Consider the following 18,135-nt stretch of genomic DNA (forward strand, 5'->3'; position numbering starts at 1 on the left):
GTGCCAGCTGGTATTTATCCCCTTCCCGAAATCCCTCCTGCTGCGGGGGGGATGCCCGGCTGCGCGGGGGGGGACCCGCTCCCCGCTGCTCACTCTGCGGCGCCATGCTGCCGCGGGGAGGGGGGGGGACCCCCTCGTCCCACCCCAAAAATGCCCGCGGGTCCCAGGGGTGCTCTGGGGGCGCCGCGGTTGGCAGCGGGGACGCCGCCACGGTGGCACCTCTGCCCCGAGCACGTGCCCGGCCCCAAACCGACGGGGGACGGATGCTGCGGGGAGGGGGGCATAACGCCCCCACCCCAAAACCTGGGCATCCCAAAGCTGCCGGAGCCGGGAGAGCCCGCGGGTTGCCCAGGCAACCGCAGGCAGGATGGGGGGGGGGTGCAGGGCGGCAGTCGCCATGGAGACCGAGAGCGGCATCGCCACGGTAACGGCACCCATCCGTCCCGCACCCCGGGGTGCTGGGGGCACCCTGCCCTGAGGCGGCGGGGGCAGCTCCCGGCCCCGTGTTGGCGGCGCGAAGGAAGACGCGAGGCTGGGCTCGGCTCCTCGGCTTTATCAGCGATCGGCCGCGGGGCCGGGCACCGGGGGGGGGGGGTGCGCGGGGCTCAGCGGGTGCTGGGGGCACGGGCAGGGTGCCCCCGTCCCCCCCCTCCTGGGTGCCAGAGCAGCTGGTGAAGGGGGTGCCTGTCCCCAGACAGCCCGCTTACGGGGTGCAGGCGCGAGGTAGGGGGACGCTGGCACCCAGGTGCGGCACGGCGCTGGCTCCGGGGGGGGTGTGGGGGGGTTCTGCCCAGCCCCTGCCCTCCCCAGCTGTGCCCCACTGGCCCTGGGATCTCCCCCCCGGCCCTGTTCTCTCCACAAAGCCACGCGCTGGAAAAGCAACGCAAGGAAAAAAAGCCACATGCCTTCTGGGGGGGGGCGGGGGGGGTGTCAGGGCTCAGAAACAGGCCCAGAGGGTGCAGAGGACTCCTTACATTAGGCACCAGAAGTACGTTGCCCCCGCCCACTCACGTTAAGGGGGGGGGGTCCTTTGGCAGACAAACAGGATGGGGGGGGGGGCTGTAGGTTCCCCCAGAACAGACGGGGGCACGCTGGGACCCGTCCCCCCCCAGCAGGAACCACACAGCCACGTGCTGGTGGACCCCTGAGGTTTCCCCAGGCTCAGGGCTGGGCTCGGTTGGCGCTGCCCCTCCCTGTGCCCCCCCCCACCCCAAAAGGCGCCCTCAGGCCTGGTAGAGGGGCACCACGCGGTCGATGGGGCCCCGGCAGATGGGGCAGAGGCGGCTGGGCAAGGCCTGGAAGCAGCGGAAGCAGCAGCAGATGTGGCCGCAGCCCAGCAGGACGCACTCGCGGGGCCGGCTGAGGCAGACCACGCACGAGTCCTCCAGGCCTCCGGCCTCGGCCTCCTCCTCGCCCTCGGGCTCCTTGTCCTCGGGCTCCGGCTTGAGGCGCGCCTGGCGGAGGGCCCGGCACACGGCGTGGAGGAGGACGGCCAGCCCCAGCGCCGCGCACAGCGCCGCCGCCCCCTTCCAGAAGCCGCTGGCCGCCTCCAGCTCCGCCAGCACCGCCTGCCAGTCCCCCAGGCACAAGAAATACTCGCCCTCGCGGGCCGGCGGCTGGAGGTGCAGCGAGCCGTCGGGGTGCAGGGCCAGCTCCCCGATGCCCGTCAGCGCGGCCCCCACCCGCAGCATCTCCTCGGTCTCCAGGATGCCCTTGGGCTTCTCCCCGCTCAGGTAGTGGCCCAGCAGGTCGCGGAAGCCGTGGGCCGGCTGCTGGAAGCGCTCGTACACCGTCTCCAGGGGCAGGCGGACGGCTCGCAGCGGGCTCTCCACGCTCACCTGCGTCACCGCCTCGGCGTCCGGCGAGGCCAGCAAGAAGGGGACGGTGTAGACCTGCTCCGAGAGCACCCGCTCGCTCTCGGTCCTGCAAGCGGAGAGCACGGCGCTGAGACGCGGGGGACGCGAAGGAGCCCCGAGCTGCTGGGGTTGAACCGAGAGCCTCTCGCGTGGCCCCCCAGAGGGTGGGGGTGTGGACCCGTCGGTGCGAGCCCACCCCTGCCGTCCTTTCCCATCGCTCACCAGCTCCGCGCCAAGCTGTTCCAGATCAGCCGGTGCTCCTTGAGAAGCAGCTTCTGGATCACGCCCTGCATCCCCCGGTGGTACTGGCTGGACAGCGCCGCCTTGGCTGGCAGCACGATGCCTGGGGACGAAGGGACACGTCGCAGCCCGGGGAAGGGGAGCCTGGCCCCCGTCCCCGGTGTATGCCCACGGGGCCTCCTCACCTTCCAGGGCAACGTAGGGCAGGCACTTCCCGTCGGCGGCGGACGCCAGCGCTGCTAAATCATCGTCCACCTGCAGCTTCGGGGCCTCCTGGGAGAGCGGGGACGGGCCGTGAGCCCCGCGGGGCCGCGCAGGATGCGGCCTGCCTGAGCCCGGCCACGGTGCCGCGGCCGGCAGCCGGGCCGGGGGTGGCACAGAGGCACGGGGCTACCTGCACGCGCGCCGCCACGCCGGCCTTCCTCCGGTACAGGTAGTAGAAGAGCCCCGAGAAGGCGAGGCTGGAGCCCAGGCACAGCAGCTCCACGGGCGTCACCGGCTCCATGGCGCCGGGCTCGGCCGGTGCCTGCCAGGGGAGAGCGGGGCTGGGCCCGGGGGCCTCACCGGGGCCTAGCGCCCGGTGCCCCCCGTTCCAGGCCCGGCGCCCCCGGCCCGGCCTCGCCGCCCCTCGTCCCGGCTCCCCCCGCCCCCCGCTTGGCCCCGCCGCCCCCGCTCACCCCAGCCCGGCCCCGCCGCCCCCCGCGCCCCCGAGGCCGGCCGGCGGCGCCCAGGCCCCGGTCCGCGGCCGCCGCGCGGTGCCTGCTGGGAAATGCAGTGCGGGCCCTCTAGCGGGGCGTTGGGACCGGCGGGGCGCGGAACTACATCTCCCGGCATCCCTCGCGCCGGGCTGCAACCGGGAAGGTGCCGCCAGGACTACAAATCCCGGCGGGCTTTGCGGCACGGGCCCAGTACCGGATACCGGTGGGGGGGGGCCGAGCACCGGTGTCCCGGTCATGGAGGCCCTGAGGCGGGCGGGGTCCGGGCCGCGGTCCCTTGGGGTCCCCGCTCCCGGTCTCCGGGTCTCCACAGCCCGGTCTTCGCACCCCAGGGCCCGTGCCCCGGTGCCGTCCCGCAGCCCCCGTCCCCGCCCGTTCCCCTCCCTCCCGGTCCTTCAGCCCCCCCCCCCCGGTGCCGCCATGAAGGAGGCGGAGGCGGCGGCTCGGTGGAAGCTGCTTTAATCGTTCCGTGAAGCCAGCGGCGGGCACCGGGCACCGGGCTCCCCCCGCTCCCCCCCCCGGCCCCAGCAGGCGGGCACCGGGCTGCGGGGGGGGCGAGGGCGAGGGGAGACCGGAGCCGGGCAGCCCCCGGCCCACACCGGCACCGGGGGGCAGAGCGGGGGGCTCGGCTCCGGTGCCCCCCGTGGGGTCGTGGGGGGCACCGCGGCCTCTCCGCCCCCCCCAGTCCCATCCCCGGGGGGGCCCGTGCTGGGCACCGGAGAGGAGCCGGGGGGCGCGGGGAGCGGTGGGCGTGCGGGGGGGGTGGCTCACGGTGGCCCCGTGGGCACCCGGTGAGGGTCGGGGGGGGGGTGGTGGGTTACAGCCGGGCACGGTGCCCTCCGTCCCCGTCCCCGCGGGCTGTCCCGGTGGCTACCACACCTCGCAGTGCCGGCCGGGGTTCATGGGCGAGCCCAGCGGGCAGCCGAAGTGCTCCACGAAGTCCCGGGAGTTGCTGAGGGTGCCGATGACGCGGTACTTGTCGGGGCTGTGCGGGTCGGTCACCAGCCCCTCGTGGGAGCTCTCGGGCGTCCGCACCGAGCACCACACCTGGGGGAGCGGGAGCGGCCGGGGGGATCGCGGGGAGGGAGCCCGCCCTCGCCCCAACACCGGGCCACGGCTCCGGCCCCGTAGGCGGGATGGGGACCAGCGGGGTGGCACCCGGGGGCTGGGAGGGGAAGGCCCCCAGCACCGTACCTGCGCGAAGCCCACGAAGAAGAGCTGGTGGTTGGTGAGCCCCAGGGCCGGCAGGCGCTTCTCGTCCCCGTTCTTCTGCAGCCACGACTTGTACGCCTGCGGGGGGAGGCGCCGTGAAGCCCCACGGCGGACACGCGCACACCCACGAGGCTGCGCGCGCCCCGGGAGCCCCGACCCACGTTGTAGGCTGCCTTCAGGCCGCCGTTGTCGGCGATGTTCTCGCCCAGCGTCTGGCGGCCGTTGACCTTCTCGCGGTGCACGGTGTAGCGGCCGTACTGCTCCGTCATGCACGCCGTCCGGTTCTTGAAGGCCTCCAGCGAGGAGTTCTGCCACCAGGGCCGCAGGTTGCCCTCCTTGTCGTACTCCCGGCCTGCGGGACCGAGCCGTGGGGCAGCGGGACCGGGGGATGCTGTTCCCCCCCCCCCCCCCCTCACAGAGCCCACGCTGCGGGGTCCCCAAACCGGGCACTGCCGAGCACCGTGGGGACGCCCGGGGGACTTCAGGGGACCTGGAGCACCCTGGGGAGAAGGCGTCCCCCAGCTCCTGCTCCAGGTGGTCTCTGTCCCGGGGCTCAGCCATGTTCTTGTGTCCCCCCCCGGTGTCCCCTGCTGTCCCCGTGACCCCAAATTCCCCCGTTTTCCCCCAGCTCAACCCCGCTGGCTCCGGTGAGAGGCGCAAAGCAGAGCGGATGTGAGAGGGACCCGTCCCCTGCCCCAGGAGGAGGAGGAGGAGGAGGAGGAGGAAGAGGAGGAGGCGGCGGGGGGGCCGCAGGGGGGGGGGGCCCGAGCTGCAGCCACCGTGTCCTCACCAAGCGGATGGAGCGAAAGCTGCACAGAGAAGCCGGGGGGAGGAATCGGCGGGTGCCACCTGGGGAGACAGGACATAGAAGGGGAAGCCAGCCAGCCGGGGGGGGGGTGGCCGTGGCCACGAGCACGCACGATGCGATGGATGGCGAAGCAACCCCCCCCCCCCCCGCGGCACCCCTTCCCCACACCGAGGGCACGGGGGCAGGCGGGCGGGGGTCTCAGGGGGGGCAGGGGGACGGGAAGGCGATGGGGGGGGTCGGGGCGGTGCTGCCCGCGGGCTCTCACCTTGGTCGTCGAAGGCGTGGGTCAGCTCGTGGCCCATCACCACGCCGATGCCACCGAAATTGAGGGCTCTGCGGGGCGGCGGGGCAGAGCCGGGTGAGCGCAGAGGGATCACGGCATCGCCCCCCCCCTCCCCATCCCGGGCAGCCCGGGGTCGGGATCGCCTGCCCGTGTCCCCTCCCGTCCCCCACCTCCACCCCCCCAGCCCCGCGCCGGGCTCACTTGGGGTGGCTGCGGGCGTAGAAGGGAGCCTGCAGGATGCCGGCGGGGAAGACGATGCCGTTCTTGGTGGGCAGGTAGTAGGCGTTGACGGTCTGCGGGGTCATGCTCCACCTGGGGGGACAGCGCACGGGCAGGGACAGGTCACCTCTCCCCCGTGCCTCCCAGGGCCCCCCCACTCCCTTACTGGTCCCGGTTGGGGGGCTTGCGCAGCTGGTCGGCCATCACCTTGGCGGAGAAGTTGTAGAAGTTGAGCATGTTCTGGAAGAAGGAGTCCTCGGAGACCTCGTACTGGTGGGGGAGAGGCTGGGTGAGGACGGGTCCGGCCACGCAGGGTTTTGGGGTGGCTCCGTTTTGTGCCCTGTCCCCATCCCCCCGCCGTCATCCCACCAGGGGACCTCCAGGGCTCGGTGCGAGCAGGGCAGACCCCCCCCCCGCCCCGTGAGCCCCCTACCCCGTCATAGACGTCGTCCAGCTCCTTGTTGTCCAGGATGAAGTCCGGGAAGCCGATCATGTCGTAGATGGCATCCGCCTGCGTGGGGAGAGGTCCTGGGGGGTGAGATGAGGCCAGAAAATGCCCGGGGGGGGTCTCCCAACCACCCACCCCCCCCGGGGGCACCTTCTCTTTCGCCGCCTGCCGGGTCGTCTCATCCATCCAGTCCAGCTGGTCCAGGGACCCCTCGAAAGCCGTCCGGATCTCGCTGATCATCTCCTCGGCCTGGGGACAGGGACAGTGGGGGGGGGGGACACACACCCTGCCGCGTCACCCTGTGCCCCCCTCGGTGCCCATCGTACAGGGGCGGCTCGGGCAGGATGTGACCACGGGCGGGCCCCTCCTAACCCCAACCCCAGGGGTCCCATTTCACCGTCACCGGGCTCTGGGGGGGCGGGGGGGAACTGGGGGTGACGGAGGGGGGGTGACGGAGGGGGGGGGGACGGGGGGGGGGGCTGTGTCCTCACGATGGCCTTGCTGTCCCGGTCGAAGGTTGCTTTGACGAAGAGGGAGCCCAGGGCGAAGCCCAGCGTGTCGTCCGTGTTGGAGATGCAGGTTTGCCAGCGGGGCGTGCAGGACTGCGGGGGTGAGACGGGAGCCCCTGAGACCCCCGGGGCAGCCCCAGCCCCCTCCCCCTGCTCCATCCCTGCCCCCCAGGCTGTGGGGAAACACCCAGCAGTGACCCCCACACCCCCCCACACCCCAAAAAACAGCCCCCAAATCCTCCTGCAGCATCCGGGGCTCAGCACCCCAAGGGCGCCCCAAGGGCAGAGGCGCTCCGGCTGCCCCTGCGCTGCTGTGGGTGGCGGGGGGGTGGTCCTGGAGACCCCCCGCCCCCCCCGTTACCTTCCTGGTGCCGTAGAGCGTCTCCAGCAGCCTCTCCTGGGCCGTCTCGAAGCGCTGGTCCAGGCTGGAGGCCGTTTTCTGCACCAGGTTCCAGATCAGGTAGTTGTTCAGGACGCTGCGGGGGCAGAGGGGTGCTGCGCCTTGCCACGGGACCGGCACCGGCGGGGGGGGTGTGGGGGTGCCCGGTGCCCCCGCCGAGGGTTCAGCCCCAAAGGGGGGCCACCGCGGGGGTCTCACCTCTTGTCGGTGCCGTTGATGAGGTCGGAGACCTGCTGGAGGTACGCGTCCCCGTACACCACCACGGGCTCCGTCTCGGCCAGCTCCAGCGGGGCCAGGGAGTAGGAGAGGTAATCCAGCCAGTCGATGGCGGGGGCGAGGACCTGGGGGGACACGGGGACGCTGCGCCCGGGCGCTTGGCACGGCTCCGCACCACCCTGCCCCGACGTCCCCAGCTCCCTCGGCACCCCAGATCCCTGCCCTGCCCCAAAGCTCCTTCCCCGCGGCTCCCCGCGGCTCCCAAGGCTGCAGCACAGGGAGGGGGCCCGGAGGGGTCCCCAGAAGGGGTTTTTTCCCGGTGGGGCAGCCGTGCCCACCTGCAGCTCGGCGATGCTCATCTTGTGGTAGATCTTCTCGTCGTCCCGCCGCTCAGCCTGGGGCACGGTGATGTTGGCCAGCAGGGTCTCGAAGTCCAGCACCTGCTGCATCTGCAGCCGGGTGGGCTCCTTGGCCCCCCCCAGCAGCGTGCCCAGCTCCACCATGTAGTCCAGGTAGGCGGCCAGGACCTGGCGGGACCCCCGGCGGCGGGCTCAGTCCCGTCTGCGGGACACCCCCCACCCACGGGTCCCGGCCTGGCCCCCCCCCCCCACGGCACCAGCTACCGGGGGGGGCTCTCGCTCCTCTCACCCGCTCGTTGGCCGTCCTGTTCAGGTAGTAATCCCGGGAGGGGAGGAAAAGCCCCGACTGGTCCACCTGGGGGGGGGCACAGAGGGGCGATACGGGCAGCCCGGTGCCCCCCGGTGCCCCCCCCCCCTCCCGCCGGTGCCCCACCTGGATGACGTTGCTGTTGGAGCTCTTGGAGTCGGCACCCACGTACACCGTGAAGAAGGGGGTCGCCCGGTACGTGCCCGACACCACCTTGAGCACCTCCATGAAGCCGCTCTGGTTCCACGAGCCCGTGACGTTCCAGCCGCCGATCTGCCCGCGAGCGGCCCCCCGGGGGGGGGGGGGGGGCATCCGTCACCCAGCTGGGTGGGGCACGGGACGGGGACACGTTGCCGCAGCCCGGTGGTCCGCGTGCCGCCCACCTTGTCGATGAGCTCCACGAGGGGCTGTGCGCCCAGCTCCTCGATGCGCTGCTCCTTGAGGCAGGACAGGTAGTAGCGCTGCGTCTTCCTCTCCGCCTCGCTGCTCGAGTTGAAGCTGGCGTTCTCTGTGTGGGGGGGCTGCGGCTCAGCCCCGGGGGGGCTCAGCCCCTCATGCACCCAGGGGTGTCCCCCCCCCGCCCGCCCTCGGTGTCCCCGCCGGCGCCCACCCACCTAGGAGGTGCTTCATGATGGCCTGGTTCTGGTCCCAGATGCTGTTGAAGGTGCTCCACTTGGAGCGCCCGGTGGGCAGCGGGTTCCTCCTGATCCAGCCCCCGCAGGAGTACTGGTAGAAGTCCTGGCACGGGTCCGTGGCCGGGTCCAGGGCCTCCAGGATCTTGCTGGCCACCCGGACGCAGGCGTCCGTCAGGCACGTGCTGCGAGAGGGATCTGGCAGGGACGGCAGGCTGTGCGCGGGGGGGGGAAACCGAGGCACGCCGCGGGGCCAGGCCCCGAGCGCCCGCCGGGGGTGGGCAGAGCACCCGGGGACGTGTGCGTGCGTGTGCCCCAATCCTGCCGTCCCCGCGGGCACGGGGTGTGTGTGTGGGGGGGACACACGCACGCCGCCCCTACCTCTGCTGTACTGCACGGCCAGCGCGACGACGGCGGCGCCGAGCAGCAGGGCCAGGGTGACGGCGACGGCGCTGAGCGCCAGCTCCAGCGGGCTGCGCGACGCCAGGCGGCTCAGCAGCGGCCCCGGCCCCTTCCGAAACCCCACCTGGGCAGGAGGCAGGGTCCCAAATCGCATCTGTGTCCCCCCCCCACCCCCCACCCCTTCCCCCTACAGCCCCTGGGTGCCCCGGCTGGGCTGGGCGGCGTGGGGATGAGTTTGGGACCGAGCTGGGGACCGCGCTGGGACCCCCTGGGAGGGGTCACCCCATAGCTGGAGCATCCCTAGGGTGGGGGGATGGGGGGGGGGTCAGGGCGCCAGCCCCCAAAGCTGCCGGGAAGGAATGTGGCCCAGGAGCTCTCTCTGCCGCATTTTGGCCGTGTCCCAGCACATCCCTGGGGGCTGCCTCTCGGTTCCCAACCCCAGCTCCCGCTGCTCCCCCCCCACTTCCCCCCCCCCCGGCTGCGGGCAGGTTGGGGCTGCGGGAAATGGGGGGGGGGGGACGGGACAGGAGGGGATTTGGGGGGGGTCCGGGCTCACCTCCACGCTGTCGGGAGAGGCGCTGCCGTCCCCCGCGGGCTCCGGCGCCTCGTCCTCCTGCAGCGTGGCGCGCTTGTAGTCGGGCATCTGCCGGGGCACAGAGCGGGCTGGGGGGGCCCCGGGGGGGGTGGCCGAGCCCCCCCCTCACCCCCTCCGCCTCTCACAGCGAGGGCTGGTGCCCGCTCGGGGGGGGCGCTGGGGCCTCCTTCGGAGGCTCAGCCCGGGGCTCCCCCCTGGGAAGCTGCCCCCCACCCCCCCCGGAGCCCCTGGGAAGGTGAGGCTGGGTGCTGCGGGGGGGGGGACACGGGGGGGGGGCAGAGCATCCCTCCGCGTCGCCATGGCAGCCGCGGCATCAGCCAGGTGCCACGGAGACGTGGTCCTCGTCACCAGGCAACCGCTGGCTCTGCTCTGCCCCTCCCCCTCTCCTCGCCCCCCCCCCCCCCCCCAAGCCTGGAACTTTCCATGCAGATGTGCATTGGGGTGACACATCTGGGAGCCCCCCCCCCCCGGTACCCCAACCCGGCCCCCGCGGTGCTCGGGGCAAAGGGGAGAGCCCGGGGCAGGGCGGGCGGTGCTGCGGGGGGACGGGGGCTCCACGGGGTGGGGGGCAGCCGGGGGGGGGGGGGCAGGACCCCCTGTCCAGGGCCTGGGGGGGCTGCCGAGGACCCAGCCGGGACGGGGGGGGGGGCACGAAGCTGAGCCGGCAGAAGCCGGGTGCTTGGGTGGGAGAGCGCCCGGTGCCATCGGTAGGCTTCAGAGTTAACGCCCCGGTGGGTTATCTGCAGCGGGGGGGGGGTGAGGGGAGGCGGGGGCTGGCCCCCAGGGTCCCCAACCCGCCCTCGTCCCCTTGTCACCGCTGTCCCCCCCCCCCGGCACCTCCTGGCACCCCAATTTGGGGTCGGACCCCTCCCCGCCCTCCCCCCCCCGGGGCTGGCTCTGGGGGCACCCCCCCGCAGCACCCCCACACCCCGGTGGGCTCCGTGCCCCGGTGGAGCGGGGGGGGGGGGGCTACCCAAGACCCCCCGCCCGACCCCAGGCGGGGGCTGCCGGGGGGGGGGGATGTCCCCTTGTCCCCCCCCATCCCTGCTGCCACGGGGAGGGGCTGCCCAGCCCCCTGCAGCCCCCCGCAGCCCCCCCATCTCCCGGGGCTGCCCTGCACCGGCTCCCTCCGTACGCCGCCCCCCCCCCCTCCGGTCCCTGCCGCCCCCCCCTCCCCATTTTGTCGCCCCCCCGGGCCCCCACTCACGGCGTGGCCGAGCTCCTGCAGGGCCACGTTCATCCTGGCCATCCCGGGCCGCCTCCCGCCTTAGCTCCGCTCCCCGCCCGGGCAGCGCCGGGCCCCCGCAGCGCCGCCTGCCTCCGCCATGGCGGCACCGGCACCGGCACCGGCACCGGCACCGGGACCGGGATTGGGACCGGGACCGGGAGCGGGCAGGGATGGATGGATGGGTGGATGGAGACCCCGCGATGGGGGGGGGGGGGTGGCGGGTACCGGCGGGGCGCCGCCCGTAGGCACCGGGGGCGCGGCTGGAGCCGGTGGTACCGTGGGGGGGGGGGGGGTTGGAACGGGGGCACCGGGGGCGCAGCCCGGTCTCAGCCCTCCGCTCCTCCCCGCCCGGCCCCGGCGCCAAGGTGACCGCGGGGGGCCGCGCCCGCCGTGTGCACGGGCGGAGCCCCGGCACCGGGAGCTGACACCGGCACCGGGAGCCGACACCGGCACCGGGACCTGACACCGCCACGGGCCCCGGGACCCGACGCCGGGCTCCCACCCGGGCACCGCCCCGTTGGTGCTGCACCTCCCGGCCCCCCCCCGGTACCGGGGGACGCGCACCGGCCCCGGTGGCTGCAAGCAGCGCCCCGCCGCCGCCGCAGCGCCGCTCCGCCACCGGCCGCTCCACGGGGCCGCGGCGTGCCTCTGCTCCACGGCACCCCCCGGTCCCGTTACCCCCCCCCGGTCCCGGTGGCCCCCCCGGTCCCGGTGCCCCCCCCCCCCGCCCCGGTGCCGGTACACGCGCGGGGCGTGGCCACCGCGCTAAGCCCCGCCCACTCCCACCCCCTAACCACGCCCACCTCCCCCGCCCCGCCCCCCGTCGCGCGGCGGTGACGTCTCGCCGGCGGCGCGCGCTGATTGGCGGCGGGCGGCGGGGCCTGGCGCAGGCGCAGGCGCGGCGGCGGGGGCCGGGTGCGCGGCGGCGGCGGCGGAGCGGGGCCATGGAGGCGGGCGGCGGCGGCGGGCAGAGCCGGGTGCAGGGCGGGCCCGGCTCGGGCGGCGACGAGAAACCCGCTCCGCCGTGGGGCAGGGAGCGGCGGGAGCAGCCGCCGGGGCCCGAGAAGGAGCAGGAGCTGGTGGGCGCCGGGCCGCGCTGAGTCACGGCGGGGGGGCGGCGGCGGCACCGGGCGGGCGGGCGGGGAGGGGGGGGGCTCTGAGGGCACCGGAGGGGCGTGACGTCGCCGGGAGGTGGTGACGTCACCGACGAGTGATGACGTCACCGAGGGGGTGATGACGACCCCCACCCCAGCCCCGCGGGGGCGTCAGCGGGGGGCTCCCGGTGGTGTGTGTGAGGGGGGGGTGACGTCACTTCGGGGCTCCCCGCGTGACGTCACGGGGGTGACGTCATGGGGGTGACATCACGGGGTGCCCCCCCCCGGCCCCACACGGCCCTCACCCCTCTGCCCCCCCCCCCCCCCCCCGCAGTCGGAGGAGGACAAGCAGCTGCAGGACGAGTTGGAGATGCTGGTGGAGCGCCTGGGGGTGAGTGCCCGCCGTGGGGCCGCCCGGCCCCAATCTTGGGGGATCTGACCCCAAAACCGGCCCCCAAACCGGCCCCCTGACGGGCCGCTTCCCCCCACAGGAGAAGGACACGTCCCTGTACCGCCCCGCCCTGGAGGAGCTGCGCCGGCAGATCCGCTCGTCCACCACCTCCATGACGTCCGTCCCCAAGCCCCTCAAGTTCCTGCGGCCGCACTACGGCAAGCTGAAGGAGATCTACGAGAGCATGGCGCCAGGGGAGAACAAGGTGAGCGCTCCCGCCCCGCCGTCCCGTGCGGGCTCTGACTTGCCGGGGCCGTGCCTCTGCCCCCTGCCATGGCCGGTGCGTGCTCAGGGAGGGCACTGTGCTCCTGGGCTGCCCTCGTCTCCGGGGGTTCTGAAGCTCTGGCGCTCTCTCCGTCTCCCCCCAGCGCTTTGCAGCAGACATCATTTCTGTTCTGGCCATGACCATGAGCGGGGAGCGCGAGTGTCTGAAGTACCGGCTGGTGGGCTCCCAGGAGGAGCTGGCGTCGTGGGGGCACGAATACGTCAGGTGGGCCTGGCTGGGAGCGGGACCTGGGAAGGACGGAGGGCCTGGGGGGGGATTTCCCTGGGATTTCCCCAGCTGTGGCCCCTGCAGGAACACGAAGCCCCCTTAAACACCACGAAGCCCCCTTAAACACCGCGCAGCCCCAGCTGTCTGTCAGCAGCTGCTCCGCGTCCCTGGGCCAAGCCGGATTTGTGGTGGTGACCTCCTTTTCTCCCTGCAGGCACCTGGCGGGGGAGGTGGCCAAGGAGTGGCAGGAGATCGACGAGGCGGACAAGGCCCAGCGGGACACGCTCCTCACCCTGGTCAAGGAGATCGTGCCCTACAACATGGCTCACAATGCGGAGCACGAGGCCTGCGACCTGCTGATGGAGATCGAGCAGATGGACATGCTGGAGAAGTACATCGACGACAACGCCTACTCCAAAGTGTGCCTCTACCTGACCAGGTGAGGGGCCGGCGTGGGTGCGGGTCTCCCGGCCCTGCTGTCTTGACGGGTGGCTCACCCTCGTGTCCGTCTGTCCGTCTCCTCCTCCAAGCTGTGTGAGCTACGTCCCGGAGCCTGAGAACTCCGCTCTCCTGCGCTGCGCCTTGGGCATCTTCCGCAAGTTCAGCCGGTACCCCGAAGCGCTGCGCCTGGCCCTGATGCTCAATGACGTGGAGCTGGTGGAGGACATCTTCACCTCCTGCAAGGACGTGTAAGCGGAGATTTAAATTTCCTGCCCTCCTGGGGCCATAGCACGGGGTGGTGGGGGTGCAGCTCCCCGTCCAGACGGATCTGGGTTGGATCCTGCCTCTGCCGAACGTTTCTGGGGGCTTGAGTGGAGACTTTTGTCCCTAAAGTCAGGATGGGCAGGAGCAGATCATCTCTGGGCTGCTGTCATGTGCCCCCAGAGGAGGGTGGGCAGGGGTGGGTGCCTGCTGTTTGGTCAGCCTGTCTTTGTGGCGGGGCTGGCTGGGGTCTGGGCGCTTGCGAAGCCTCTCCCCTCCGTGCAGGGTTGTCCAGAAGCAGATGGCCTTCATGCTGGGCCGCCACGGGGTCTTCCTGGAGCTCAACGAGGATGTGGAGGAGTACGAGGACCTGACGGAGATCATGTCCAACGTTCAGCTCAACAGCAACTTCCTGGCCTTGGCCAGAGAGGTGGGCGGCTGGCTGGGGAAAGAGCCCCGGGGCTGTCCCAAGCTGGGGGCTCCGGGGCAAGAGCTGGGAAGAGATCCTCTGTCCCCTCGAGGCCAGGCAGCACCTGGAGGGGCTGTCCTTGCGCAGCAGCTGCCTGCAGCGCGTGGGCGCGGAGGTAACCGCTTCTCCCCCGTCTCTGCAGCTGGATATCATGGAGCCCAAAGTGCCGGACGATATTTACAAAACCCACCTGGAAAATAACCGTAAGGGCTTGCGTCGCTGCCTCGCTTGGTCCTGGCTGGGGGGCGTTGCTGTGGGTCCTGGGGCAGGCAGGCAGCCCGCTGGGGACCTCTGGCCCGGCACGGAGCTGGCTCTGCTGCCCGCCGTGGGCTCGGGCTCCTCCTTCCCCATCGCTGGGGGACAGATCCTCGCCTGTGTGTGGCGTGGGACAGCTGCGCGGTGCGGCTGGGCTGCCCTGCTGCCTGGCTCACCCTGACGTCGCTCCCCAGGGTTCGGGGGCAGCGGCTCCCAAGTGGACTCGGCCCGGATGAATTTGGCCTCCTCCTTCGTGAACGGCTTCGTGAACGCTGCCTTCGGACAAGACAAGCTGCTGACAGATGACGGCAATAAATGGTTGTACAAGAACAAGGACCACGGTGAGAGAGGCGCCTGGGCAGGGGCTGGAGGTGCCCGGAGCCCTGGGGTTGTGACCCCGGTCCTTTCGGGGACCTGCTGAAAGCGGGGCCGTTGAGCACAGCTCCCGCGGGGCTGCCCCGTGCCCCTGGCCGCCTCCTGCCCAGGCAGGGCGCATCGACTGGGGGTGACGTGGGCTTTTCTCCCCTGGAACCCAGGGATGCTGAGTGCCGCGGCCTCGCTGGGCACCATACTGCTGTGGGACGTGGACGGGGGGCTCACGCAGATCGACAAGTACCTGTATTCCTCAGAGGATTACATCAAGGTGAGCGGTGCTGACCCCAGCCTGAGTTTTTCGGCCCCGTGGGGTGGGCTGTGTGCGCGCGGCTGCCCCTGGAGGGGCTGGGTGCCCGGCGTCCCAGGCCTTGGAGCAGCTCACAGCTGGGTTGAGGAGCTCCTGGGGAATCCCTGGAGCATTTTTGGGGTCCTTTTCTCGCAGAGCTGTGAGCTCAGCGCTGCTGAGCTGGCTCTGGCGTGGCGTTGCTCACTTGGTACCAGCTAGCCCGCCCTGGGGGGAGGGTGTAACCCGTGGGGTGACGTTAGTCACTGCCTGACAGCAAGCTCCGTGCCATGGTGGCTGCTGCGTGACGGCGCCTCTGTCTTGCAGTCGGGAGCCCTCCTGGCCTGTGGCATCGTCAACTCAGGGGTCAGGAACGAGTGTGACCCTGCCCTGGCCCTCCTGTCCGACTACGTCCTCCACAACAGCAACACCATGCGGATCGGAGCCATTTTCGGGTAAGGGCCTGCCCCCAGCCCCGCTGGCTATATGGGCGCTGCGGCTCCCCCCTAACGCTCCTCCGGGCTCTCCGCAGCCTGGGGCTGGCCTACGCGGGCTCCAACCGCGAGGACGTCCTCACCTTGCTGCTGCCCGTGATGGGAGACTCCAAGTCCAGCATGGAGGTAGGGAGCGAAGCAGGGGGTGGGCGCGTGGGGTCCCGCTGCCCTGCCCGGTCCCCGACAGCTCCTGGGGATGCCGGGGCTGTCCCGCAGCCCGTCTGGGCTCCGCGTGTCCCTGCTTGGCGCTGTGCTGTGCCAAACCACGACCTTGTTTTCCCCTTCTGAGCCACTCACGTGATGTGGGAGGGTGGGAAGCCGTCAGGTCTCCAATATTCTAAATTTCTGGAGGGACCGAGGGTATTCTGTGCCCTCCCTGAGCGCACAGCATCTCCTCCTCTCCTTCTCCAGGTGGCTGGCGTGACCGCCCTGGCCTGCGGGATGATATCCGTGGGCTCCTGCAACGGGGACGTCACCTCGACCATCCTCCAGACCATCATGGAGAAATCGGAGACGGAACTGAAGGACACCTACGCCCGGTGGCTGCCGCTGGGCCTGGGCCTGAACCACCTGGGTAAGGGAGGGCAGCGCCAGCCGCCCCCAGCTCGAGCACGCCTCAGCCGCTGGGTTCTGACCCCCCGCGCTGCCCCGCAGGGAAAGGAGAGGCGATCGAGGCCATCCTGGCGGCGCTGGAGGTGGTGTCCGAGCCCTTCCGCAGCTTCGCCAACACCCTGGTGGACATCTGCGCCTACGCGGGTGAGTTGGGCTGAGGGAGGCCGAGGGGGGAGCGGGTCCTGAGCCCTCCGTCCGCTGATCCCGGCCCGCCGCTCTCCCCCCCCAAGGCTCGGGGAACGTCCTGAAGGTGCAGCAGCTCCTGCACATCTGCAGCGAGCACTTTGACTCCAAGGAGAAGGAGGAGGACAAGGACAAGAAGGACAAGAAAGAGAAGGAGAAGAAAGAGAGCTCAGCCGACATGGGGGCTCACCAGGTGGGGGAATGCGGGGGCTGCCTCCGAGGGGTCCCTGGGCCCTTGTGGGATTGGAGCTGGGGGAAGGCAGCCCCAAGCTGGGTGCCCCGCTCCCCGTGTCCAGCTGGGCTTGGGGGGAGCTGTAGGAACCTGGCTTTGGGGCTGGGTGCTGCCTGCGCTCAGCACTCGTGTCCCCGCAGGGCGTAGCGGTGTTGGGCATCGCGCTTATCGCCATGGGCGAGGAAATTGGCGCCGAGATGGCCCTGCGCACCTTCGGTCACCTGGTGAGTGGCAGCGGGGGGACAACGCGGGGCTGGGCAGGGGCCTGGGAATGGGAGGAGGGGTCTGGGGAAAACAGAACGCGTCGCTGTAGGCCTCGGTTAGCTGGGCGGTGGGCACCCCGAGGCACCGGGACCCAGGGTTTAGCACCCACCTTCCCTCCCCCGCAGCTGCGGTACGGGGAGCCCACCCTGCGCCGGGCCGTGCCCCTGGCCCTGGCGCTGATCTCGGTCTCCAACCCCCGGCTCAACATCCTCGACACCCTCAGCAAGTTCTCCCACGACGCTGACCCCGAGGTCTCCTACAACTCCATCTTTGCCATGGGCATGGTGGGCAGCGGTAAGCCCGGGGGACAGCCCGGGGCACCTGGGGGTCCTGGGCGGGGGGTGGGGAGGGACACCAAAGCCCTGTACCCTAATTTGTGCCTGTGCCCCCCGTTCTCCAGGTACCAACAATGCCCGGCTGGCTGCCATGCTGCGGCAGCTCGCCCAGTACCACGCCAAGGACCCCAACAACCTCTTCATGGTGCGGCTAGCCCAGGTGACGGCCCCACGCTTGGTGCTTTTTGGCGTGGGGGGAAGGGGCAGGTTGGGGTTACCCGCGTGGGGCGCAGGAGGCGGTGGCGGCCTCGGGGTGCTGCTGGCAGGGACCCTGGGAGTTGTCTCACTGCATCCCGACGTTGTTTTCTCTGCCCCGCCAGGGCCTGACCCACCTGGGCAAGGGGACGCTCACGCTGTGCCCCTACCACAGTGATCGGCAGCTCATGAGCCAGGTGGCCGTGGCGGGGCTGCTGACTGTCCTCGTGTCCTTCCTGGACGTGCGCAACAGTGAGTGCTGCGGGCTCGGGCACCCCGGGCACCCCTCCGCCCTGTGGGGTGGGTGCTGCTGGGTGCTGACCCCGTGCCCCTACCTCCTCCCCCTTCCAGTTATCCTGGGCAAATCCCACTACGTCCTCTACGGGCTCGTCGCTGCCATGCAGCCCCGCATGCTGGTCACCTTCGACGAGGAGCTGCGCCCTCTGCCCGTGTCGGTTCGGGTGGGACAGGTGAGGGGGCAGCCAGAGCTGGGGACGGGGTGCTGGGGGGGGGCCCCGCGTGCATCCCCCGCTCTTATCTCGCTTCTCCCTCGCAGGCTGTGGACGTGGTGGGCCAGGCGGGCAAGCCCAAAACCATCACCGGCTTCCAGACCCACACGACCCCGGTGCTGCTGGCGCACGGCGAGCGGGCAGAGCTGGCCACAGAGGAGCACGTGCCCGTCACCCCCATCCTCGAGGGCTTCGTCATCCTGCGCAAGAACCCCAACTACGATGTTTGAGCTGGGGCGGGGGGGGCTTGGGGGGGTGGGAAATAGGCGGTGTGGGGAGGGTAGGGGTAAAACTTTTTTTTTTTTTGTTACCGAGAGTTGAGGAAATAAAACTCTGTGGACACTCGTGCCGCTGTGTCATCCTGGTGCTCCGCTCCCGGGGGGGGCGGCTTGGCTTTGCGCAATGCCCTGCGGGGCTGGGTGAGCCTGGGTGCTGCTGCCCCCGGGGTGCTCCTTCTCCCCGGGGCTGCAGGGGAGAAGCCCCTCCTGGATCCTAACCCCCCTTGTTCTGTTTTCCCAAACCCTGCCATTCTGTATCCCAAACCCCACAGTTCTGTTTTCCCAAACCCTGCCCTTCTGTTCCCAAATCTGTTCTGTTTTCCCAAACCCCGCTGTTCTGTTCCTAAATCTGTGTTCTGTTTTCCCAAACCCTGCCACTCTGTATCCTAAACCCCACAGTTGTTTTCCCAAACCCTGCCACTCTGTATCCTAGATCCCACTATTCTGTTTTCCCAAACCCTGCCCTTCTGTTCCCAAACCC

At 71.5% G+C, this 18,135-nt stretch overlaps 3 protein-coding genes across 4 annotated transcripts; 1 reads left to right on the plus strand and 2 right to left on the minus strand.

Moving 5' to 3' along the window:
* Positions 1–538: 538 nt before the first annotated feature.
* LOC310904105 (mitochondrial ubiquitin ligase activator of nfkb 1-A-like) lies at positions 539–2,884 on the minus strand. 2 transcript variants are annotated; one of them, XM_083848347.1, is made up of 5 exons: positions 2,774–2,884; positions 2,491–2,622; positions 2,282–2,369; positions 2,079–2,199; positions 539–1,923 (listed from the first exon to the last, which is right to left on the minus strand). In XM_083848347.1, exons 2-5 carry the CDS (start codon positions 2,599–2,601, stop codon positions 1,224–1,226), a joined length of 1,020 nt encoding a protein of 339 aa, XP_083704473.1. In that variant the 5' UTR covers positions 2,602–2,622; positions 2,774–2,884; the 3' UTR covers positions 539–1,223. The 2 variants fall into 2 exon arrangements, with proteins under 2 accessions (XP_083704473.1, XP_083704472.1); XM_083848346.1 differs by lacking the exon at positions 2,774–2,884 and having other exon boundaries at positions 2,491–2,756.
* A 798-nt stretch (positions 2,885–3,682) lies between these two features.
* ECE2 (endothelin converting enzyme 2) lies at positions 3,683–10,792 on the minus strand (the record flags this gene model as incomplete). The annotated part of the gene is made up of 19 exons (XM_083848343.1): positions 10,410–10,792; positions 9,164–9,250; positions 8,587–8,731; positions 8,188–8,403; positions 7,957–8,081; positions 7,700–7,846; positions 7,556–7,621; positions 7,246–7,434; positions 6,890–7,032; positions 6,653–6,767; positions 6,274–6,384; positions 5,933–6,031; positions 5,768–5,845; positions 5,501–5,604; positions 5,317–5,427; positions 5,098–5,165; positions 4,186–4,376; positions 4,007–4,102; positions 3,683–3,859 (listed from the first exon to the last, which is right to left on the minus strand). Exons 1-19 carry the CDS (start codon positions 10,449–10,451, stop codon positions 3,683–3,685), a joined length of 2,310 nt encoding a protein of 769 aa, XP_083704469.1. The 5' UTR covers positions 10,452–10,792.
* A 531-nt stretch (positions 10,793–11,323) lies between these two features.
* PSMD2 (proteasome 26S subunit ubiquitin receptor, non-ATPase 2) lies at positions 11,324–17,723 on the plus strand. The gene is made up of 21 exons (XM_083848350.1): positions 11,324–11,509; positions 11,859–11,915; positions 12,016–12,180; positions 12,344–12,465; positions 12,683–12,907; positions 12,999–13,157; positions 13,456–13,600; positions 13,782–13,842; positions 14,089–14,235; positions 14,431–14,537; positions 14,880–15,007; positions 15,085–15,172; positions 15,458–15,620; positions 15,701–15,802; positions 15,889–16,034; positions 16,214–16,297; positions 16,463–16,631; positions 16,738–16,832; positions 16,993–17,119; positions 17,219–17,337; positions 17,424–17,723. Exons 1-21 carry the CDS (start codon positions 11,375–11,377, stop codon positions 17,604–17,606), a joined length of 2,727 nt encoding a protein of 908 aa, XP_083704476.1. The 5' UTR covers positions 11,324–11,374; the 3' UTR covers positions 17,607–17,723.
* The last annotated feature ends 412 nt before the right edge of the window (positions 17,724–18,135 follow it).

The sequence above is a fragment of the Anser anser genome, assembly GCF_964211835.1.
Source record: "Anser anser genome assembly, chromosome: 9".
NCBI lineage: Eukaryota > Metazoa > Chordata > Aves > Anseriformes > Anatidae > Anser > Anser anser.

Bases quoted from the DNA above. Each gene is read 5' to 3' on its own strand.
- LOC310904105 (XM_083848347.1), bottom strand. From the start codon at position 2,601: ATGGAGCCGGTGACGCCCGTGGAGCTGCTGTGCCTGGGCTCCAGCCTC. The intron at 2,370-2,490 runs GTAGCCCCGTGC...CCGCTCTCCCAG, and splicing joins GCGTGGCGGCGCGCGTGCAG to GAGGCCCCGAAGCTGCAGGT. The intron at 2,200-2,281 runs GTGAGGAGGCCC...CTTCGTCCCCAG, and splicing joins GCCCTACGTTGCCCTGGAAG to GCATCGTGCTGCCAGCCAAG.
- PSMD2 (XM_083848350.1), top strand. From the start codon at position 11,375: ATGGAGGCGGGCGGCGGCGGCGGGCAGAGCCGGGTGCAGGGCGGGCCC. The intron at 13,158-13,455 runs GTAAGCGGAGAT...CCCTCCGTGCAG, and splicing joins TTCACCTCCTGCAAGGACGT to GGTTGTCCAGAAGCAGATGG. The intron at 17,120-17,218 runs GTGAGTGCTGCG...TCCCCCTTCCAG, and splicing joins CTTCCTGGACGTGCGCAACA to TTATCCTGGGCAAATCCCAC.